General features: G+C 45.4%; 1 protein-coding gene across 2 annotated transcripts; it reads right to left on the bottom strand.

Annotated features, from left to right (window-relative positions):
* Nucleotides 1-400: 400 nt before the first annotated feature.
* LOC136628297 (fructose-1,6-bisphosphatase 1-like) lies at nucleotides 401-23295 on the bottom strand. 2 transcript variants are annotated; one of them, XM_066604088.1, is made up of 7 exons: nucleotides 23050-23295; nucleotides 11261-11423; nucleotides 8398-8490; nucleotides 7444-7584; nucleotides 5705-5842; nucleotides 2872-2991; nucleotides 401-725 (listed from the first exon to the last, which is right to left on the bottom strand). In XM_066604088.1, exons 1-7 carry the CDS (start codon nucleotides 23217-23219, stop codon nucleotides 534-536), a joined length of 1017 nt encoding a protein of 338 aa, XP_066460185.1. In that variant the 5' UTR covers nucleotides 23220-23295; the 3' UTR covers nucleotides 401-533. The 2 variants fall into 2 exon arrangements, with proteins under 2 accessions (XP_066460185.1, XP_066460186.1); XM_066604089.1 differs by lacking the exon at nucleotides 23050-23295 and adding an exon at nucleotides 19865-20049.
* Nucleotides 23296-23627: the final 332 nt, after the last annotated feature.

The following is a 23627-nucleotide window of genomic DNA, read 5'->3' as shown; positions in this document are numbered from 1 at the left end:
CTTTTTTTACCTCGCAGAGTCATATTGACTACATGAATAACTGGTTGTAGCAGAATGATAGTCGCCAATAAGTCCAAACCTCTAGTAATAAAATAGATCAAACTGAGGTTCTTACAACGAATTTAGTTCTAAGGTGCTTGCAGAAGAGCACATGAACAATAGTATAAGACGGACTCCAGGTCTGCGGTTACAGTCATCAGATACAATACAGCTTTTAAGCAAAACACCACAGGTGGTCAATCAAATGAATGCCAGCCTTTCTATACCCATTGAGGCAACCTGTACTGATGACTACTGAGTGTAAACTTTGTTATAGTAGCTCCAAAACAGCCGAAACATTAAGAAATTTGTAAACGAGCGTTTGGTTGAGATTCCCCATTATTGACAGATACAATACAGGTTAATGCTTAATACAAAAATTTATTTTTGTTTCCCCATCAGACTGGCACTCCGTATAAAAGTAAGAAAGTTGAATTATTGCAAACGTGGAATATTCTTTGGTTCTTTTGCCAGCAGTTCTGTCCAACAGCTTTTTATTTCTTGGCGTGTTTTTTGAAAATGGCAATGTATTCCTTAACATCTTCTGGAGACCCTAGGACTATGGGCATCCTTTGGTGTATGTTGTCGGGTACAATATCCAAAATGTTTTCCACTCCATTGGTGGCCATGCCTCCAGCCTTTTCCATGACATATGCCATGGGGTTGCACTCGTACAAGAGTCTCAACTGTTATCAAAAACATAAGAGCCAAATTATAAAGGGAGTTAACAATACTCAGAAGTATATATTAGATTCATATCTGGTAAACAGTGCTACTAGTGGATTTAGTCATGTCTGAGCAGTCCGAATACACTTCCATCCAGGCCAAATACACTTAGAAATTAAAGTTCTGTATATATCTGTGTTGGTTTCTGTTAATAATGACAACCACAACACAATACATAAGGGCTTATGCCCATGGCCTGATTTCTGCTGCGTTTTAAGCAGCGGAAATCCGTGGCATTGTCCCACAGCTATTAGGTTCAATAGAACCTAATAGCTCAATGTTCATGCTGTGGAATTCCGCAGCGTGAAAGAAAACGCGGCATGTTCTATTTGCAGCAGGAATATGCGCTTTGTATGTAGTCAATGGAAGCCGGCCGTCACCCTATACTTCCGCTGTAGCACAGCAGAAGTATCGCGTGAATACGCGTCTCTGCCCACCGCGTCATCTGGCACGTCAGTCGCTGTACTGCACATGCGGGCCGGCCCGGCAGGAGGGACGCGTACAGTGGATCCGGAGCAGTGAGTATAGGGGTTTTGGGGGCACCATGGCGGACTCCGCTGCGATATTCCGCTGACGGAGTCAGTCATGGGCATGAGGCTCAAGGCTGCTTTCACAAGTGCGTCGGGGATTCAGCTTTCCTGCTCTGTTCAGAGAGGAAGAAAGGGGAATCCCCATGGCCGAACAGTTCCTTGTCTGGATGGAAGCGAACAGAGCCAGACGGATCCCACTGACTATAATGGAGTCAGCCCGCTTTCCGCCCACTTGCCGGTAGAGCTTTTTTCCCCCCAGTATTTGCAGACTTATCTGTGACGGAACTTCCAGTTGGGAGGTTCCAACGCAGATGTGAAAACACCTTAAGGGTGGACACTCACTAGTGATTTTTTTTCTTGCACTGCGAGAGCAAGTGAACACACTCGCCTCGCAGCTCAAAAAAGACGCTGCGATATTGCAAATGCTTTCAGTGAGGCTGGCAGCAGCAGCCCCATTGAAAGCATAGGGAGTATATCACATACTTCTGCCACAGCTATGACAGGCGTTTCCTTCATCGCCGCGGGGATGAAGGAATCCTCTGCCACAGCTGTGGCAGAAGTCCAGGATGCTATTCCATTGTTTTCAATGGGGTCGGCGCTGCTGCTGGCCCCATTGAAAGTAGTGGATTTTAGGCAAACCCCACAGCATGATTTTTGGGGAAGGGCTTAAAATATAAGCCCTTCCCTGAAAATCTTCTCTAGCTGGTAAAGAAAACAAAAAAAAAATTCTTTACTCACCTCTCCCCTGCGTCCTTCGGCTGGCTCCCCTGCACTGCTGTCCAGCACTTTCAGCAGGCGAGGATTTAAAAATCCCCACCTCCTGAAAGGGCTGTCCTGATTGGCTGAGCGCTCAGCCAATTACAGGCAGCGCTTAGCTATTCGTTGATGAGTGCTTAGCTAAGCGCTGCCTGTAATTGGCTGAGCGCTCAGCCAATTAGCACAGCCCTTTCAGGAGGTGGGGAATTTTAAATCCGTCTGCTGAAAGTGCTGGACAGCAGTGCAGGGGAGCCAGCCGGAGGATGCGCCTGAGCGGCAGAGAGGTGAGTGAAGATTTTTGTTTTCTTCACTAGCTAGGGATGAAGGAAACTACTGCTACAGCTGGCAGAAGTCTGCGATATACTCCCTATATTTCAATGGTGCTAGCGCTGCTGCCACTGGCCCCATTGAGAAACACTGAGCGATATCGCAGATTTTTTCTCTGCGATGCGCAGCTCTACTGAAACATTGCAAAGGAGTATGAAACCATTGAAAATCTTTGGTTTCATAGTCATCGCTGTCGCATCGCAGGGGTGAAGAAAAGGGATTAAAAAAAAACGCAAGTGGGTGTCCACCCTAACAGACACCAGTGCCCAACAGACCCAACTGAATTCCATTGACGTTTGTCAGTTTCCCCAATTTGACAATAGCACTCCCTACAGTGCTACTTTTCAATTCAAATACCGTGATTTCTACGACAGACAAACCATCCAAAGCCTCCAGTACAGATATGTGAAAGTCTAAAGCGATGTGCACAAGAAAGCTGCTACAAAGCATTAAAAGGAAAGCAGAACCTTTATAGCTTTCTGATGTGATTTACCTTTCCTTTTGGACTTTTTGTGTTTGCAGGGTACAGGAAGATGCCACCATAGACCAATGTTCGATGAACATCTGCCACCATAGAACCAACATATCTTCCTCCGTATGGGGAGCTGCCATCCTGTAGCAGAATCAGACAATACATAAATCTTACCAGACGCTGACAACAAAACTATCAGAAGCATCAGAATTATTAGGCTCTCAAGTGTATGGAAGATGGATTCTCCTGTAGGTCTTAATAGATTAGAAGGAACACCGGCTCGCCCTGTGTCATAGTTCAATCCTCCTTACATCTAAAGAAAAATGCAAGAGCGGATTTCCCAAAAATGCAATATTTTGTCTGGATTTACCTACATTCTGTATTGCTTTAGAAGTTTTTTTTCAGCTTTAGTGCTTATTCACGCGAGCGTATATTGGCCAGCGTTTTCACAGCCGGCTGATGTACACTACCATCTGATGCATTAGATTCCAATGCATCAGATCACACAGCCGTATTCCTATGGCGTAAAAGCAACAGGCAAGGCGCTTTTACGCCCAGCAGGAAGGATAGTCCTAAAACTATCTACCTGGCTGGACTAGCATGACTGCTAAAACTCCCTTCTCTGCCCCTTGCCAATGTTTGGGGGTGTGGGATGGCAGAGCCAAGCTCCACCCATCCCACCCCCTACCATTGCTGGCTGCAGACAAGGGGCAGGAGGTTAGCAAACAGCCAGAGGGGAGGAGAGAGGAGGTGAGCTGGCAAGGGGGGAGACCCCTTAGCAGAGCTAAGCAGTCTTCCCCCACCCAATAGCACATATACAGAGCCCGTGCATCACATGGTAGCATATATCGGCCGGCCATGAAAACGCCGTCCGATATGCGCTTGTGTGAATAAACCCTTAGGGTAAGTGCACAAACTTTTCCAAAAGTAAATCTGCACATGACTTTAGCAAGGATTGAGCCGGAGATTTCATCAAATCATATTGCAATGAATACAATCCGTTGCATTTCCTTGACAGAGTATGCTGCGATTTTGAAAATTCGCAGTACAAGGCTGGGTTCACACGGGGCAGTCTGCACGGCAATTCTGCAATTCGACTCCTAATCTCGGGATTAGCCAGCAAAGTGGACAAGATTTTGCAAAAATCTCATCCACACGCTGCAACGAATCCGATGCAGCCAAGCCACATGAAAACTGACATGCTGGGTGGAAAAAAAATAAATAAAAATTCGACAGCATGTCAATTTTCATTCTTGTTTCTGCAGCGGCCTCTCCCCTCTCTATAGAAAGAGAAAGCCGCAGAAAAATGCTGAAGGCAAAACCTCTCCAAAACCCACGGGTTTTGAAGCTGCACTTTTCTAGCGGAAGGCTCAGTTTTTTGGTGGGGCCATTCAGCGAGAATTCTGCTGGAATTCTGTCCCGTGTGATCCCAGCCTTAGGCCTCATGTCCATGGGCAGATTGGATTCTGCATGCAAGAGCCCACAGCTGGTAACCCTGCATACCTGTCCGGGTCTTCTGTGTGCCTGTACTGCAGAGGTGTACGGAAATGCCGGCCGGTGCGCCTCCGCAGTACAGTGTTTTTTTGAAACTCTGCGCGGGTGACCTACACGGATTCCACAAATCAAGTCCACCTGTGGAAATTGGGCCCAACTAATCTGCTGTAGACTTCCTGCACTGTGAGTGGGGCTTGTAAAAAAAATACCATTTAATAACATTCTTCCGTTCTGTTGCAGAACTTCTGTGAGCATTCCGCAGCCGAAATTCCACAACAAATCTGATATGTGAAACCACCTTTTGGCCCAGCCAGAAATATAGACCAAATCTGATAAGGACAATAGAATATACTGCGTATTGGATATACAGATGTCTTTAGGTCTGTATAATGCACTTATGTCAATCAGGCTTTTCCATTTTTATCAGAGTTACACTGCTGTGCAATAAACATGCAGTCAAGAACATACAAGTACACATACATCAAGACAGTTTTAACTTGGAACAGTCTTAATATACGGTTATGGAGAGACCGACTGCTTAGCAAGACCTTCAGCACAAAAATAGAGTTGGTTACAGCAGAAATCAGCAAAGGTTTGACATTTCCTTCTAAACACGGTAGCAAATCTGCCTCACGGGCCCCATTTTGTGGCGAACAACTGTCAAAATACGAATTACAGATCTGTATTCTCCCAATTACAGGTCTACGTAGCTAAAAAAAGGACACATCCAGATTTTTAGACCCTATTGACATTTGTGGGAAAGATACAGCCATATTCAATATTTGCCAGGAAAGAACGCGCAGTATTACCAATCAATTACACTGCCTTTTTATTACATGAGTGACTTAAAAGGTGTTGCATCAGATTAGAAAAAAAAAAAAAAAAAACACAACATGGCCGCTTTCTTTCAGAAACGGCACCACTCTTATTCATGGGTTGGGTTGTGCAGTACTGCGGCTCAGGCTCATGCGTTAAAATAGGGCTGAGCTACCATACAAAGTCCATGGATAGGAGTGGAGCTGTTCTTGTAAGAAAGTGGCCATGTTTTTCTAATCTGATGCAACCCCTTTAAGTGTAAGTTATATTTTATAGTACCTTGGCTTGATGCAAAACCCTATTAGTGCAAGGAAGAAACATAAGAAATACAGACACCAACACATTAAGTCATTTTTTGGGTGTGGTACTAAACCACCAAGTTATTACAGTTTAAAGTTCCAAGGTTACAGTTGTGTTTCCTCTTTTGCAAGATCGGATGAATTGCCAATTAGTAAGTGGGTGGCTACATATAGCTACAGAGTGGGCGATTACAGATATTAATCTATCCTAAAAAAAAAAAAAAAAACACAACAAAAACACTTACTGTTGGGAACTTCTTTTTCTGCAGATATTCTGTAACTGCTGCATCAAAGTATTTAGCATAGCCTTCATTAAGGCTGTAGAGATTGCCTCTCGGATTAATCTTCACATTTTTATCGGTCAGGATGAACTCTCCGATTGACTACAATACAGATATTTTATTGTACATTGAAAGTCAAACAATTTTTTTCTTAAGAAAACGCAGAAAATGACTGTTTCTAAAGGCTAGGTTCACATCTGTGGGGGAGGGACCTGTACAAAATCCCAGGCTAAAGAGCGCATTATCATGCCATTTCACCTGGGAAAATGCTGGTGGGCAGGACAAAAGCTGGAGAGACGCCATTATAGTCAATGGGTCCGTCCAGTGTCGCTGGTCGCCATCACTGAACTGGTTCTGTTCTCCTGCTCCTGTGATGGAACAGGAGAAAACAAATAGATGCTGGTGTTGTAAGCCTAGCCTTGGGTCGCTTTCACACAGCTGTGAAACTTGTGCGTTGTGAGACGCATGAATATGAGCCCTATTCTTTTGAATGGAGTCATACACAAGCATGCTCTTATCGCGTTCCTTGGAATGCATCACTCATTGATTTCAATGGGACCTTTAATGCATCGCATATCTTTCGTATGCCGTGTGACGTGCATGTGAGGTTTCGCATCCTCTTATCGCAAGTGAAACTCGTGCGAGAGGATCGGGACTTCAGAGATGTCATGTTAGGTGTTTTTGCCTGAAAAATGCCTCGCATCCATGGGTAAATCACACATTAACGAGCGAGATATTGGGCCGAGTCTCACGGCTAGATATCGCCCTCGCCCGTGTGTAGGTCGCCTTATCGCTACAGTTCAGCCATTTCTGATCCAAGGGCCACTATATCAGATTTAAGCAATCTCAGGACCACAATACAACTAAAGGGCTTGTTTAGACAAGCGCAATTTTGTGCTGTTAGCAGCAAGAACGCAGCGCCACTCTAGTGCTGAAAAGATCGCGTGAACAGGCTACTTCAAACTACGGGAAGTAGCCTATTCACACGGTCCAAGGGGTCTGCTTTCCAGCTCCCACAGGAGCCTATGGGAAGCATGTAGCAGAGATAGGACAGGTCCCATCCTTGCACACACCTCAGAGCCGACATGTGAATGCTTCTGTAGGAACCCATTGGTTCCTATTGAAACGCTCTTGTCACGTGCCACTCAAGCACTAACAGCGCTCGGATGAATGAGGCCTAAAAGGTGTATTAACATTTGAGTCATTTATGCCATACCAAATGTATATGCCATAAATGCCTGAAAACTACAAGTACTGGATTGGAACTGGCACCTCTCAGGAGAATGGGGGTTCCCTTCTTCCCTGTTCGTAAATCAATGTGGCTTTTCTCATTTATACCAGTTGCTGAAACAGCAGAGCATTTCACTGCTCCTATAAGTTACAATGAAAGTAGCCTCACTCAAGCATGGCCAGCTCACCTAACCTCTTATTCAAGTGCCACAGAAGTCAGAAAACCCCATTCTGCCAAAATATGGGGGCCTCAAAGATGGCTACTCAGTGCACCATTCATACTTCTCTCTGCTCCCAGATGATTGGGATGGGGGACACAGAATAGCATTGCTGACCACATGGTCCCCCTGCCACAGGAGGTGCACGGTTATAGAGTAAGCTACTGCCCTATTCCGACTCATTAAGCAGTCAATGATGCCATAATGCAAGAGAAATTCTAACACAATTTTTAAATAAAGTGAGTTCTAGCTTACAGGATCCAGCATGAAGCAATTGACACCACAATCAGTGGCCAAGACCAGCATCGTGGCGCTCCCATATAAAGCATATCCTGCTGCCACAAGATTACGTCCCGGCTGCAAGGCATCCTTCTCACTGGGCTCTCCGTCCGTTGTCTGCATGATACAGAAGGATACAGGTGTTCACAGCTGAGAAAAGGATACCTGTCACATGGAAAATGCAGTCCATTCTGCAGGCAACAGGTTATAGAGCGGAAGGAGTAGAGCGGATTGATAGAAGTTACACTATATATTTTCTTCATTTATATCTCTGCTCATTCTGAGCTAAACAGTCCAATGGGCGGAGCCAGTGATTGACAGCCTTCCCTAGAGCAGCATAGCGCCACCCACTGGATTACTAAATTTAGCGGAGATTTAAACAAATAAAATACAATTTTAGCAATTTATATGTGGAATCTTTTTTTCACCAGACTATAGCCGTCTGCTCGTTTCTTTCGGCTCTAAACCAGATCTGCATAATGTGACAGATAGCTTAAAGGTAACATTTTGGATTTTAATAAACAAGCAAACCTAGATTACAAATTGCACAGAAGGCATTCAACACAATAGTGAAATCCATTTACTGCACTCTAAGATCGCACACAGTGCCACCTCCTGGCCATAACAAGGTACTGCTTAATGTCAGATGTTTAAGAACCATCTGCAGTGCATAATTTGTCACTATTTGAGATAAGTGTCCAAATACAGGTTCTGTATGTTATTAGTCTGACTATAAAAATAATTAAATATAATTAAAATACTATGTATATTTTTTCTAAATCTAAATAAAGCCTTTATTTTTACATTACTTGTCACGTCTGGCTTCCTGTACACTTGCTTAGGATACCTCAATGTAAAGCAGTTCTTAGAGAAGGTCTTCTAGTCCTCGTTTTATTCAGATAGAGGTTTAAGAACAAGTAGTGATCTTACCTTTCTGTATATGCCAAAAATCGTGCCAATGGATACGAGGCAGTCAATGTTGGAGGAACCGTCCAGGGGGTCAAAACAGACGATATATTTACCCTAAAAGAGAAAAAAGTTCACTCCATAAAATTCACTCCTGAGTTTGCTGTAAAGTGTAGAAAAGTGCAGCTTTTTGTCTTCTGTCCCGGTGCTACCTGGAAACTCCATGTGCTGCTTTTAACAGATCTGCTGGGCCTCCAGCACACCACCCTTTTATTTGTATAGGTTTGAATATATTTTTGCAAATGGCAAGATAAAACAATACCTCTGCAGTGCCACCTATGGGAAGGCAGCATTCCTGCAAGTCAGTCAGATTTTTTTAAACATGCCTTCTAACAATGACTGGGAATGGTGAGCCAAAGCCAGAATAATCATGCAAAGACAGCTGTTTCGGTGCAGTAGGTTTCTGGCTTGGCTAGTAAGAGGCCTATAGACGTAGGTCAGAAATGGTCTGGTTTGACTAGTGAGGCCTATAGACCTGACCTGCGTCACTTCAAACCTTCTATGGGAAAATTATGCCACACTGGCACAAAAGTATGTCAAAGTATTTCAAACACCAGTATACAGGTATAGCATTGTTGGAGCAGATAATCGTAAACGGGTTTACAATATTGATTAAAGGGGTTGTCCCGCGAAACAAAGTGGGTCTATACACTTCTGTATGGCCATATTAATGCACTTTGTAATGTACATTGTGCATTAATTATGAGCCATACAGAAGTTATCAGAAATTTTTCACTTACCTGTTCCGTTGCTAGCGTCCTCGTTTCCATGGAGCCGTCTAATTTTCAGCGTCTAATCGCTAGATTAGACGCGCTTGCGCAGTCCGGGTCTTCTTTTCTCAATGGGGCCGCTCGTGCCGGAGAGCAGCTCTGTGTAGCTCCGCCCCGTCACGTGCCGATTCCAGCCAATCAGGAGGCTGGAATCGGCAATGGACCGCACAGAAGCCCTGCGGTCCACCGAGGGAGAAGATCCCGGCGGCCATCTTCAGCAGGTAAGTAAGAAGTCACCGGAGCGCGGGGATTCAGGTAAGCGCTGTCCGGTGTTCTTGTTTAACCCCTGCATCGGGGTTGTCTCGCGCCGAACGGGGGGGCTGTTGAAAAAAAAAAAAAAAAACCCGTTTCGGCGCGGGACAACCCCTTTAAGTATGTATTAGGCAGGAAAACACTGAGCAGGTCGGCTCAGCGGAGGGCAATGTGCGGGGAACACAGAAGAATCCAGCAGCCAGAAAAACAAACTGCATTAGATTCTATCTTAAAACCCAACTACACCGGAGATTGCTGCATACAAGTTTCAGGTTATTATAGTCCAAAGGTGCAGTTAAAACTTTCTAAAGAGCTACAGCATTAGTGTTCCGCTAAGGTGAACAGCAGCTATCAATATTTAACTGTATATTGTGGTGCCCTGACAAATTCTGTATGGTCTGTGTATTAATTGATTTATTGTGGATTTTATGGGCATATGTGACTATGGAATGTAAATCCATTTCCCTAAGAGCTCTGGTCAATTTCTGATATGTATTAATAGCAATATGCATTGTTTGATAGGGATTATTATTATTTTTAGGAGTTGCGTCATTGTAATTTGATGATGTCACTAATGAATTAATCGCCTTATGGCACCATTTATATCAGCTTTATATAGCAATGCAGTTGTTTCGGTCCACAGAGCTTCTCAAGCGTGTCACATGTGGTATTGAATAAACTAGGAACACTTTTTGTGTACCTTTAATGAAGTCTGTTGTGCTGTTGCCTTTTTTGAAGTTGTTGGAAGGGCTATGGCGGTCTTATTTTGGAAATAAATGTTGGTTTTAAGTATAGGTCAGTACTTTGTCAATTACCACATATGGAAACATTGTGTAGGAATATAGTGGGACACAATTGTTTAGTGGTACAATAGAGTAGCTCTGTTTTGGTATGCTTTTATGTGAAAGCACTAACTAGGTGTCCATCAATGTTGACTGTTGATTGTGGTTTCTTATCCAACTACCCAAGTCCATGGAGCTCCTCCCTTCCTTGACAAAATCCTACATAAGCTCCTTACTGTTTGCCACCTTATGGCTGACATACTTCACATCAGCATTTTGCAAGGAAAAAAAAAAGGTTGCACATGGTTAGTAAATCTGTCACATTTAGGACTCCTCTTGGTCTGCCCCGTAATAAATGCCATGCACTTCAGTTTCAAAGCAACCATCGGATAAGGTTGCAGAAACAAAAACAATTTGGGGTTTGCCTTATGAGTGCATCCGCATGTTCCATGTGTATATACTTCCTAAATATTCAGATGTCCCAATTGCAGCAGTTATGTAAAACTTCCTTGTAACTCAGAAGTTGCATCAAGCCTGTTTCGTCACTGCAGGAAGCCAGAACATTGTGCAGCCGATTCTCCACTAAGCTGTAGGGTGAATGCACACGGGTGGATTTGAATTGTGAATCCAGAGTGGGTGACCACCTCCAGATTCCACAGCAAATACCTCCCATAGCATGCGAAAGTGATTTTTCATGCACATAAGCAGAAACCAGTTGCAGATTCCACTCATGGATTAAAGAAAAAGAAAATTTGCAGCATGCTTTATTTCTGTGCAGGCTCCGCACAGACAGCTTCCACTGCAGTCAATGGAAGCCGTCCGACCCGCAGCCTATCCGGAATGTCAATTCTGTACAGCAAATGTGCGATGGCCGGACCAGCCGCCGTACAGAAAAAGAAAGGAGAAGACAGGTACGTGGGGTCACCAGCCACGGTCAGAGACGGATTCTGCAGCGAGATTCCACTGTCGGAATCCAGACCTTCCTTGTGCATTCGGCCTTAGTCTGTACAGATATATACTAACCCGCTTCTCAGTTTCCACAATCAGAGCATGTGGGTCTTCTTCTGATACCAGGACACAGCAACTGAACGACGACTTCAGCATGTTGACACATAGGTCATTTGAAAGAATATCCAACTTTTTCACTTGGTCTCCGGTGACATTAGTAGATCCAGCAATTCCGTACCTAAAAGGGAAGAATGTATTATCAAAAGGATGCACAATATTATATCAATGATGCTATTTTTAAAGCAGAGGTTTACTTTGGTCACCACCTTTACATCATTTCCCTAATATAGACTCACAGAAGGAGGAGGTTTAAAGAATTTGAAATCCCCCCCCCCCCCCCCACGCACACACCTCCCCTTACCTCTCCAAGTATATAACCCGTAGGGCTGAAGTATGGGTACATCTGACATACACTGTAGGACTTGGCATCTGGACATTAGAGCAGGATCGGTTGGCATTAAGCAATATTGGCAAGGACTAGGGATAAGCCATTATACAGACCAGCCATTGTCAGTGACTCCCGTGCAGAACGGGGAGATAACTTAGACATTTTTAACGCCATTGGTTGTCCAAATAAAGGAATTTCCCTTCCATATAAACAAGGCTACCAAAAGAAATTCTGATTACATTTTACAGAATACAAGGAAGCATACAACGTATCCCATTTCTCTGTAGTCATCAGGTTACAGTTATATACAACTTAACAGTCGAAGTTTCAGGGTAGATTTTTTTGTAAAAGTTAGAAAACAAAGATTCTTGGAAAAGATGCCACGGAGATCAGAAAAACCAGTCAAGTCAGTAAATATTACCTTATAAGAGTTAAATCATTATCACGCAAATGGTGTTAAGAATCTATGTATACAGAACTGTGCAAAAGGTTATAGGCTGGTGGGGAAAGAATGCTGCAAAGAAAGAATTCAAAAATTTGTCTCTATGGTCATGGATATACCTGCAGCCTTTACGCAATTATATTACATATGGGCGGCGGGTATCTGCGTCATCGCAGGATATATAAACAAACAAAAAAGTGTGCTGCGCATGACCGACTGCAAGATTACAGGGCTATGCACAGAACAATTTTGCGGCCCGGCCATACACCGGGCCACATCTTGGCTCACAGCTGGAATCTGCTCTTATATAGCGAATACGGTAATATAATATATTATATATAGAGAATTTTTTTTTTTTTTTATTGACGGACTATAGCAAAAACTATCACATAATGCGCAGGTCCCAAACCCTTTTAAGTGTGGAAAAAGAGGAAATAATGAAAGTGCAAACATTTGCAAATAACTGTACTTTGTACTGCTTGGCGGTTGGAAGGTGTTTGCAATACTGTTGCTATGGAGGTCATATTGTAGTCAGTGCACATGGTTATAACTCAGGGCCCTTATTGGAAAGCCATGGCACTGGGCCACATGTGACTTATGAGTCACTGGTTGGCAATCACTGGCTTAAAGGATCATTAAAGTTGGACTTAATACCAACAGTAAAAGCATTTTTATTATAATATGAAAAATAGCAAAAAGTGTGTATTTGACACCAATTTCAGCTGATGTGCACCTTCCTGCCTCACCATATAACTCGCACGTCACCCAAAGAAATGACAGTTTTTACACCGCACTTCCTATACATTGATAAAATTGTCCAATTTATGCTATTAAACGCAAGCTTATCCCACAGTGAGTTCTGCACCAGACTTTAACCCTTTCACATCACACATAGTTATAGACGTCCTAGCTGCACATACCCCATGTAATTAGGACGTCTATAGCCATCCACTGTATATGCTATACATGGAGAGGGATCTGGAGCCAAGCCCACTCCATACAGGGCAGGTATCTGTTGACTGACAGCCAATACCAGTGATCAGAGATAACTCTCATCTCGGCTGTTAACCCTTTAAATGCTGCTGTCTGTTCTGACAGCAACATTTAAAAGGTCCTAATCGATTGGGACATAAACACCCTGAATGGCCCCCCTGCAATCTTATCCCTTTGCCCTCACACAGACGCATCTACAGAAAAGTTAAAAAGTTATGGGTTTCAAAATATGGTGGCAGAAAGAAACTCAAGAAAAAGGGGTTTTATTTTATTTATTTATTTTTTTAAATATTACTATATAAAACTATACGAATTTGGTGTCACTGTAATCAGACTGACCCACAGAATAAAGAGCCAGTTATTTTTACTGCATAATGAACACTGCAAAATAAAACCCTCTCAAAAATGCTGCAATTGATTCCCCCCCACCACCACCCATTTCATCCCACTTTTCTAATACACCTTATAGTAAGTTTACTGATACAGTGGAAAAATACAACTCGTCCCACAACAAACAAGACCTCATGTAGATCGATTCCCCCCCCCCCCCCCCAAAAAAAAATTAGGTTTTAAAAGTGGGCATCGCAGAACTGCAGAGTGTGACCTGGATGCAGCCAGATCAATGACCCAAGGGTTAATACTAGAGATGAGTGAACGTACTCGTTTAGGGCGATCTCGCAATCGAGCAGCGCTTTTTTCGAGTAACTGACTACTCGGGCGAAAAGATTCGGGGGGCCCAGGGGTGAGCGGGGGGTTGCAGAGGGGAGTGGGAGCTCCCCCTGTTCCCCACTGGTACCCCCCCCCCCCCCCGCTCCACCACGCCACCCCGAGTAGTCAGTTACTCGAAAAAAAGCGGTGTTCGATTGCGAAATCGCCCTAAACGAGTACGTTCGCTCGTCTCTAGTTAATACACCGTTTTGAAGTCTTGTTGTGTTTCCAGTTAATTCTATCCATACAGGTTAAACATGTTCTCTGTATTCCTTATTTTGCTTGTCTTACTGAGATCAAAGGTTAATAGGTAAAAGGTCTTGTTTTGCAGGAAGCGTTGTAGTTTTTATTGTACCATTTTGAGTTAGATATAACTTTTTTAATGCTTTTTATTACATTTTTTGTGAGGCAAACAAGAGAAAAATAGCAGTTCTGGCATTACTTTCTAAAATTATTTTTACAGCATTGACCATGCGTGATAAAATATTTTCATTGTCCGGGTTGTTATGAACACCGTCATACCCATTTTTTTTCAACTGCCTTTTTACTCTTTTTGGCTGAGGACCGTCATTGGCTGCTACAGCAGGTTTACGGAACGTCACAGCAGTCTGAACAGACAGCAGAGACCGGAACCGGGAGACAAGCGGGGAGCAATCGCTGTATTATTTTAATGCATGGGGACCTAGTAACAGGATTTTCCTCAAATCTGACAACCCCTTTAATGCAGAAAGAGTGCACTAACATCTCAAGTGTGGTCAACCACGCACTACAGACCAATAATGCAACTCCATCCAAAAGGTATTATTTCCGTACCACTTGGTTACATTATGCTTGTGCAGCATGCTGCGATTTGCTGAACGCAAGCGGAGAATCGCAATGATTCTCCGCTTGTGGACAGTGGGGAAGCGCTCTCCGTAGCAATGCTATGGAGAGCTTGAACTGTGTTCCCTGCGGCCGGATTATCGTCGTGGGGAACGCAATTCAAACTCGCCCATGGACAGGCAGCCTAAGACATGTTCACATGTACGGACTGAGGACAGGATCCAGATCCCCAACACAGCAGAACTATAAGAGCCCTGGCACATTCACATGTTCCTCGGATGTTGTGTACCTGATCCGGTGCAGTAAATGTCCTGTTGGGGGGCTTTATGTCGGGGAAACAGAACAAAAACAGAGCCAGGATGAGATCTCATCGCCACTCTATTGGAGAGGAAAAGATGGAATTACCTGTGGCAAAACATTTTTTGTGGTCACAGAAATAGCATAGAGCAGAGGAGTTATCATACTGAAGGGTAACTTCAAATCACAGCGTCACAGAAGAATTGGGAGTATAAGTTTATGGCCATGTTTGATGCCCTCAAGAATGGAATGAACCTTATCCCGGGATTCTTGCATAAGTGGAGAACATGAAAGATATGAAGAAGGTCAAGACGGGTGTCCTCATTCCAATCAATCATTGTTTTTTTTTTTCATTAAAAAATTTCAGAAGTTGATTGTAAGAACGTTGCCATCCAATAGGTGGTGCTGCAGAGGCAGGGTTTCCATCTCCTATGTGCAGTTTGTAAAGTAGAGATAACAGAGATCATAAAACTGTCACATTCCTCAGCTCATTGGACTGATTAAGGATCTCTTTGCTCAGATTGCTGTTATTTTAAGTCTCAAATGTCTGTGTGTGAACATTTATTTAGATCAAGAGGAGTGTCCCTCCTCCCCTCTGCATTTGTGTGTTATATTTGTGTGCCATCCAAACCAGTTTCCCCGAGCCTGATGAAGGGTCGATAAGAACCTGAAAACTTCCTGTAACATGTATTTTTGTAAGCCATTAAAAGTTATCATATCTACAAGATGACTTGGTTTCTCTCACTGAGAACAATCACACTTTCCTCTAGTGGCCTACACAGTACCAAACCCTTTTTTCATATTAGGGGGGGGGGGGGGGAATGGACAAAAAAAAACAATATATTGGAGAACACTTGGATACCATAATGCTCATGTATACCCAACATGTAGTACTGCATTTACACCAGTGTGTGGGGAAAATCCTGTGCAGCTTCACTGGCTATTATGGGGCTGCGTGTACAGCACACAGACAGGAGGTACACCTACATGAATAAGGCCGCCTTCACATCTGCACTGGAACCTGCAGCACAAAATACTGGAAAAAGTAGCGCTGCATGCAGTGTTTTTTCTTCTGGTAAAATGCCGAGCACCTGGATGGACCCCTTTATAGTCAATGGGGCCCATTTGGTGCTGTTCGGTCCAGTCATAAGACAGACCCATTTATCCAGGCATTCCCCACTCCTGCTCCCCAAGTGGATCAGGAAAAACGTGAATCCCCACCACAGATGTGAAAGCAGCTGTAGGCCCCCTGCACACGGGCGGAAATTCCACTGAGAAATTTCCCGCCCATGCTCGGCTGCATAGGATTGCATTAAAAAACAAAATCCTATTCACACAGCCGCAATTTGTCTGCGTGAAAACAAGCGCGGAAAACAAATCGAGGCATGTTCTATTTCTGTTGAGGTCTCGCAGAGTCCCGCACAGAAATGTCAGTAGTGATGGGCGGGCTCCGCGCATGTGCCAGCTGGTCGGCAGCCGGCGCATAGCAGAGACAGAAGATGCCGGGAGCCGGTGAGCCGCAGGTCTCTGCAGGATTCTCGCAGCGGGATCCGACCCGGCTGTCAGCAGGCAGCCTTAGTCTATAAAAAGGGACTTCCTTGAAGTGCAGTTTGGAGGGGAGTAAAGTTTGGTTACTTTGTTACAATTAATCATTTCTAAGCTCATACAAGTCGGTGGTTGCTACACTTTTTCCCTGTTACATAAAAGCGTGGAGAAATGTGTTGCACAAAAGTAACATTTCATTTCTGATGTTCTCTGGCTTGAGGTTATGTACAGGATATGTGCTCACATGTATACAGTTATAGTAGCGGTAGCTTGCAGATAGCATTCTAGCAGCACTGACAAAGGGACTAAATGCAGCCTTGAAGGGGTTAATGTTCGCGTGTTCAGTTCTTGTGTGCTAAGCCATGTGTATCACGTCTGATGTCGGTTTCTGCATGTACTGCTTTTTAGAGAAATCAGTAAAAAGTCAGAACAAGATGAAGCCTGCAGAGACCTGCAGCATATTACACCCCAGCCCTGTGAATAAGTAATCTGCTCATGGCACTAAGGGAATCCATCCAAGGAGTCTGTGCCAGACACATCAAAGTCCAATTGTAAGCCAACGTTTACGAATACCTGTTGTGCTGATCAATATCCATATGGGGGGTAACAGGAGTAGAACTGGTAGGTCAGATACATTCTGAAAGACTGGGGAGGTGGTCTTCCTTTATGTTCAGCTTGTCCACCTCACTGTAGGAAGCAGCCGCCATAGTTATCAGTTAACCCACAGAGATATAATAAAGGCTGGAGCTAAATGACCCATGAATGTGATTCTTCATATCGTACATGATATCACGCAGCTCAAGCTGCACCATCTGTCATCCAAGGGTTCCCATTGAAATCCTTAGAAGTGATGCACTCCATGGGGTGAGCCGTCTGCAGCTTCTGCTACACGTATAAGGGCAGATTTATTTCTGCAGTTGTGCCAGTCTCCTGGACTTGGGAAGTCCTGCCAATGTTTGTATTGACAGACATTGGTGAAAGGATATTACATATATGAAAGTTTTGGTGAGCTAGTGCCAAGTAAAGCCATGCGTTGTAAAGTAGTCGGCACCTTGCCAGGGCACGGGGAGCACAATGCCAATATTAATAAACCTCTCCACTATATGACTTACAGTTTGCAACTTAAAGGGGTATTCCAACAAGAGACATTTGTGCCATATCCTTTGGAAAGAAGGGGATCCCATGATATCTTTACAGTAGAAGCCTGGCCAGGGTTGGGAGAGCTGACAGTGCATGGCCTTCTCCACTGTAGCCTAGTAGAGTTACAGAAATGACTACTTCTACGCTTTGCAACCACTGGCTTCTACTGATCAATAAGACCCCCTTCGGTATATGCCAGAACTGTTTGTACTCGGAATCCCCCTGAAATGAACTGATGAATACAACTTGTTGGCAAGTTTTCTGGTGTAACTGCACTAAAGGAACATTAAGTGAAGCCACCGCCTGTGCATAGGCTGCTTGTGGCATAAGTCAGAGGGGGTCCGCAGCTCCCCTTTATGAGCTAGGATGGAGAGCCGCTCTGTACCAGCAGCTCCCGTTCTGGTGGGTTTGAGTGGTCCTTGTATTGCATCCAACACAAGAAACCGCCAAGTTTTATGCTGACAGATGGGGCAAAGTTTTCCAGTTACAACAAATTAAGGCTCCGTTTACACTGATGCCGCGTTAGGTGTTCAATGGGTTTTTATGGCAGGATTAGCATAGCCTGCAGCGCTATTTTAGCCAAAGGGCGTGTTCCCACAGCGTTTTTCACAACACTGTGGTCTTCTGTTTGGGGGTACGCCACAGGTGCCAAAAACAGCATTATGAAGCGACCCTTGAACGGAAGTAAATGGAACCATTCCCCCATCCTTAATTCTATGGACATCACTTTGGCGTCTGTTTGACGGGGTTTGCATGCGTTTTCGTTGTATTTAAGATATACAATAGCGCAGTCCGCCACATTTTATACTCCAAATATAATGGAAATAAACGGAAACTTTGTTACATGTCACCGAGGTGATGTCTGCTTCACTGACAAGGAATGGCTGCTTGCTTCCGATCGGGGGTTCTGGCACAATGCCGTTTTTGGCAATCTGCAACATAACCCCAATCATAAGCGAACAGCGTAGTGCAGACGCTGTGGGAACGTTCCCTGGGGGCGCTTTCATACGGCAAGCGCAATATTGGTCTGAGAAACCTGTGATTTTTGCCTGCGAGTTCGATGTGTTCTGCGAGTAAAACGCATCACTTAAGATTCTCACGCATGTTTATTCAAGAGTAAAAATAGAAAGATTGCATGAAACTCCGTTTACTGTGATGGGATTTTTTTTTGCCTGCCATAAGAATCGGTGATTCTTAAACAATTGCTCTCCAAAAAAATAGGACATGTAACGATTTTTCTATCTCAGACAATTATGCTTAGAGAAAAATCGCTCATATGAATAAACAGATTTAAATGAATGCATTCCCTTTACACGTGATATCTGGCAATTGGTCAGATATTGCATGTAAAAGTCTGCCCATGTGAAAGCATCAGAAACCCAATGGGATCCCATTATAAGTCAATGTAATTGGAAATAACAGTCATGGTGCCGCTATGTCCAAGAGCTGTGGCAGGCATGGGAACAAAGCTCCAATAAAGTTTAAGTCGCAGCGCCAATGGAAAATGCCTGGTACTGCACAATGGGCAAGTATACCCTCGCCTGGGACCAATGACAATAACAGGTCCGTATACAGAGGTCTAGGATAACCAGTCCATTACAAGAACTGGTCAGACAGGATAAAACACGTGTGTGTGCTGGTCTGTGACAGATTGTGCAGCAGTAATATCTCCTCCTGTATCTCCTAGTCTCTGCCTGTACCACACTAGAATATGTACTGCATAGGAATACTTACAGTGTATACTGACATATTACTACTGGCCAACCTGTAAGTAGTCCAATGCAGTACATATTCTAGTGTGGTAGAGGCAGGGACTAGGAGATACAGTGTATACTGACATTACTGCTGGCCAAGCTGCATCTCCTTGTCCCTGCCTGTACCACACTAGGATATGTCCTGCATAGGACTACTTACAGGTTGAACAGCAGTGACACCTCGGTATACACTGTATCTCCCAGCCTCTGCCTGTACCACACCAGGATATGTACTGTATAGGACTACTTACAGGTTGGCCAGCAGTGACACTTTAGTATACACTGTACCTCCCAGTCCCTGTCTGTACTACCCCAGAAAGTATACTGTATAGGACTACTTTACAGGTTGGCCAGCAGTAACACATCAGTATATTGTGCATCTCCAGTCCCTGTCTGTACTACCCCAGGATGTATACTGTATAGGACTACTTACAGATGGGTCAGCAGTGACACCTCAGTATACATTGTATAGGACTACTTACTGGTTGGCTAGCAGTAACACGCAGTATACACTGTATAGGACTACTTACAGGTGGGCCAGCCCAGCTTTTCGGATAGCGGTGGAGATGGCTTTGATGGCAATGCACAGTGAGTTGAGCAGCTGGGTCATCTCTCCAGTGCCTTTGGCTTTGATGCCCTGTTCCATCACAAAGCGGGTCATGGTGATCACGTCGGTGTCGAAGGGAGCCTGGTCCGTCATGTTGGCAGTGTGCTACTGCAGGTGAGACTACGGCTGCAGAGATGGGACTGTCCGGGCACTGCTCACTGCCACTTTTTTAAGTGCCGCCCTTCCGGTACTGCCAGTGTGTCAGGCGGAGGGTGTGCGGGGGGCGGGCGCCACACTGTCGTTCCCCACCAGTCCCCGTCGCAGCTCGGGAGGAGACGTGTCCTCAGCACATATGGATGCTGGGTGGGCGTAGGGCTCTCCGTGACCCACAGGGCTCATGGACGGGGCTGCCGGCAGGAAGTGCTCAGTATTCAGTCAGCACAGTGCTGGGAAGCTGCAGTGGTCCCCACCGTGCCAAGTCCAGCCGATGCAAAGTGCCTCTGGGATGGAAGTTAGAGGGGGGCACTTCTTACTGATCTGAATAACTGGTGTTTAAAGGGTTAAACCAGTTTGTGGCGCCGCTGCCCCACCGCAAGCACAAGCTGGGGATTCCCTGCACCATGGAGTCTACCCTGCCCACTGTGGTCCCGGAGTTGAATTAGGCCTGCGCCACACAGACACGAGAGCCCATTCATTTCAATGGGCTGATGCATATTTTCATATTTTGTGTGCGCATTTTAGTCGCGAAAAAAAGACAAAAAACCGAACATGTTCTATTTTTTTTTGCATATTTGCGCACCAAAGATCTCCGTATAAGTCAATGTAGGGTGCGAAAATCCACGAAAGTAGATGCGTGAAACATTGCATAATTGTGCACGGCGAAAGAACACTAATGGAGCTAATTAGCCATTTGAATCAGTGCGCCTTTGTTGGGCACAAAATGAACACGCCCTGCGGGCGCAAAGAGGACAGTGAATTATACGGATGTGCGTGCAAATAAATGCTGCAAAAAAGCTGCGCTCATGCGTGTGCAGATACTCATACGCCCGTGTAATGCCGGCTGAAGGCACAGAGTCACTTTTTAGTGGTTTCAAAAAGTTATGTTTTTTTTCAAAGGATAAATGACTTTGTGTCTCTGGTGTCAGCGGGCATCAGTCATTGGCTCCAGGCTAGCCCAGAGCGGTGTTGGCATGATTGCCGGCATCAGAATGGGCAGGTGGCCACCATTTACTGATCTGAATAGGTGCCCGGTGTTGGGAGTGGGTAGGGCTCTGCTTACATTGTGTTAAGGCTCAGTTGCAAATTCTGGCAAATCTGACAGTAAGGATATAACATGAATAAACAGATTTAAATGAATGCATTCCCTTTACACGTGATATCTGGCAATTGGTCAGATATTGCATGTAAAAGTCTGCCCATGTGAAAGCATCAGAAACCCAATGTGACCCCATTATAAGTCAATGTAATTGGAAATAACAGTCATGGTGCCGCTATGTCCAAGAGCCGTAGCAGGGATGGGAACAGAGCTCCAATACAGTTTAAGTCGCAGCGCCAATGGAAAATGCCTGGTACTGCACAATGGGCAAGTATACCCTCGGCCTGGGACCAATGACAATAACAGGTCCGTATACAGAGGTCTAGGATAACCAGTCCATTACAAGAACTGCTCAGACAGGATAAAACACGTGTGTGTGCTGGTCTGTGACTGATAGTGTATACTGACATATTACTGCTGCACAATCTCCCAGCCTCTGCCTGTACTGCACTAGAATATGTACTGCATAGGACTACTTACAGGTTGGCCAGCAGTAATATGTCAGTATACACTATCTCCTAGTCCGTGCCTGTACCACCCTGGGATATATACTGTATAGGGTCTACTTACAGGTTGGCCAGCAGTGACAACTCAGTATACACTGCATCTCCCAGGCCCTGTCTGTACCACACCAGTATATATATTGTATAGGGACTACTTACAGGTCAGCCAGTAGTGACACGCAGCACACACTGTATAGAACTACTTACAGGTTGGCCAGCAGTGACACCTCAGTCTACACTGTATCTCCCAGTTCCTGCCTGTACCACACCGAGATATATACTGTATAGGGACTACTTACAGGTTGGCCAGCAATGACACCTCAGTATACACTGTATAGGGCTACTTACAGGTCGGCCAGCAGTAATATGTCAGTATACATTGTATCTCCCAGTCCCTGCCCGTACCACACCAGGATATATACTGTATAGGGACTACTTACAGGTCGGCTAGCAGTGACACGCAGCACACACTGTATAGGACTATTTACAGGTCGGCCAGCAGTGACACCTCAGTATACACTGTATAGGGCTACTTACAGGTCGGCCAGCAGTGACACCTCAGTATACACTGTATCTCCCAGTCCCTGCCTGTGCCACACCGGGATATATACTGTATAGGGACTACTTACAGGTCGGCTAGCAGTGACACGCAGCACACACTGTATAGGACTACTTACAGGTTGGACAGCAGTGACACCTCAGTTTACACTGTATAGGACTACTTACAGGTCGGCCAGCAGTGACACGTTAGTATACACTGTATAGGACTACTTACAGGTCGGCCAGCAGTAACACGCAGCACGCACTGTATAGGACTACTTACAGGTCGGCCAGCAGTAACACGCAGCACGCACTGTATAGGACTACTTACAGGTCGGCCAGCAGTAACACGCAGCACGCACTGTATAGGACTACTTACAGGTCGGCCAGCAGTAACACGCAGCACGCACTGTATAGGACTACTTACAGGTCGGCCAGCAGTAACACGCAGCACGCACTGTATAGGACTACTTACAGGTCGGCCAGCAGTGACACGCAGCACACACTGTATAGGACTACTTACAGGTCGGCCAGCAGTGACACGCAGCACACACTGTATAGGACTACTTACAGGTCGGCCAGCAGTGACACGCAGCACACACTGTATAGGACTACTTACAGGTCGGCCAGCAGTGACACGCAGCACACACTGTATAGGACTACTTACAGGTCGGCCAGCAGTGACACGCAGCACGCACTGTATAGGACTACTTACAGGTGGGCCAGCAGTGACACGTTAGTATACACTGTATAGGACTACTTACAGGTCGGCCAGCAGTGACACGCAGCACACTGTATAGGACTACTTACAGGTGGGCCAGCCCAGCCTTGCGCACAGCGGTGGAGATGGCTTTGATAGCAGTGCACAGTGAGTTGAGCAGCTGGGTCAGCTCTCCGGTGCCCTTGGCTTTGATGCCCTGCTCCATCACGAAGCGGGTCATGGTGATCACGTCGGTGTCGAAGGGAGCCTGGTCCGTCATGTTGGCGGTGTGCTGCTACAGGTGAGACTACGGCTGCAGAGATGGGGCTGTCCGGGCACTGCTCACTGCCACTTTTATAAGTGCCGCCCTCCCGGAACTGCCAGTGTGTCAGGCGGAGGGTGTGCGGGGGGCGGGCGCCACACTGCCGCTCCCCGCCAATCCCTGCCGCGGCTCGGGAGGAGACGTGTCCTCGGCACATAAGGCTGCCGGCTGGGCGCAGGGCTCTCGGTGACCCGCGGGGCTCACGGACGGGACTGCCGGCAGGAAGTGCTGGGAAGCTGCAGTGCTCCCCACCATGCCGGGTCCAGCCGATGCAAAGTGCCTCTGGGATGGAAGTTAGACGGGGGCACTTCTTACTGATCGGAATAACTGGTGTTTAAAGGGTTAAACCAGTGTGTGCCGCCGCTG

This window comes from Eleutherodactylus coqui, chromosome 5 (genome assembly GCF_035609145.1).
Source record: "Eleutherodactylus coqui strain aEleCoq1 chromosome 5, aEleCoq1.hap1, whole genome shotgun sequence".
NCBI classification, from domain to species: domain Eukaryota; kingdom Metazoa; phylum Chordata; class Amphibia; order Anura; family Eleutherodactylidae; genus Eleutherodactylus; species Eleutherodactylus coqui.
Note: the sequence above shows the minus strand (reverse complement) of the source record. Positions and strands in the feature narration are given on the sequence as shown.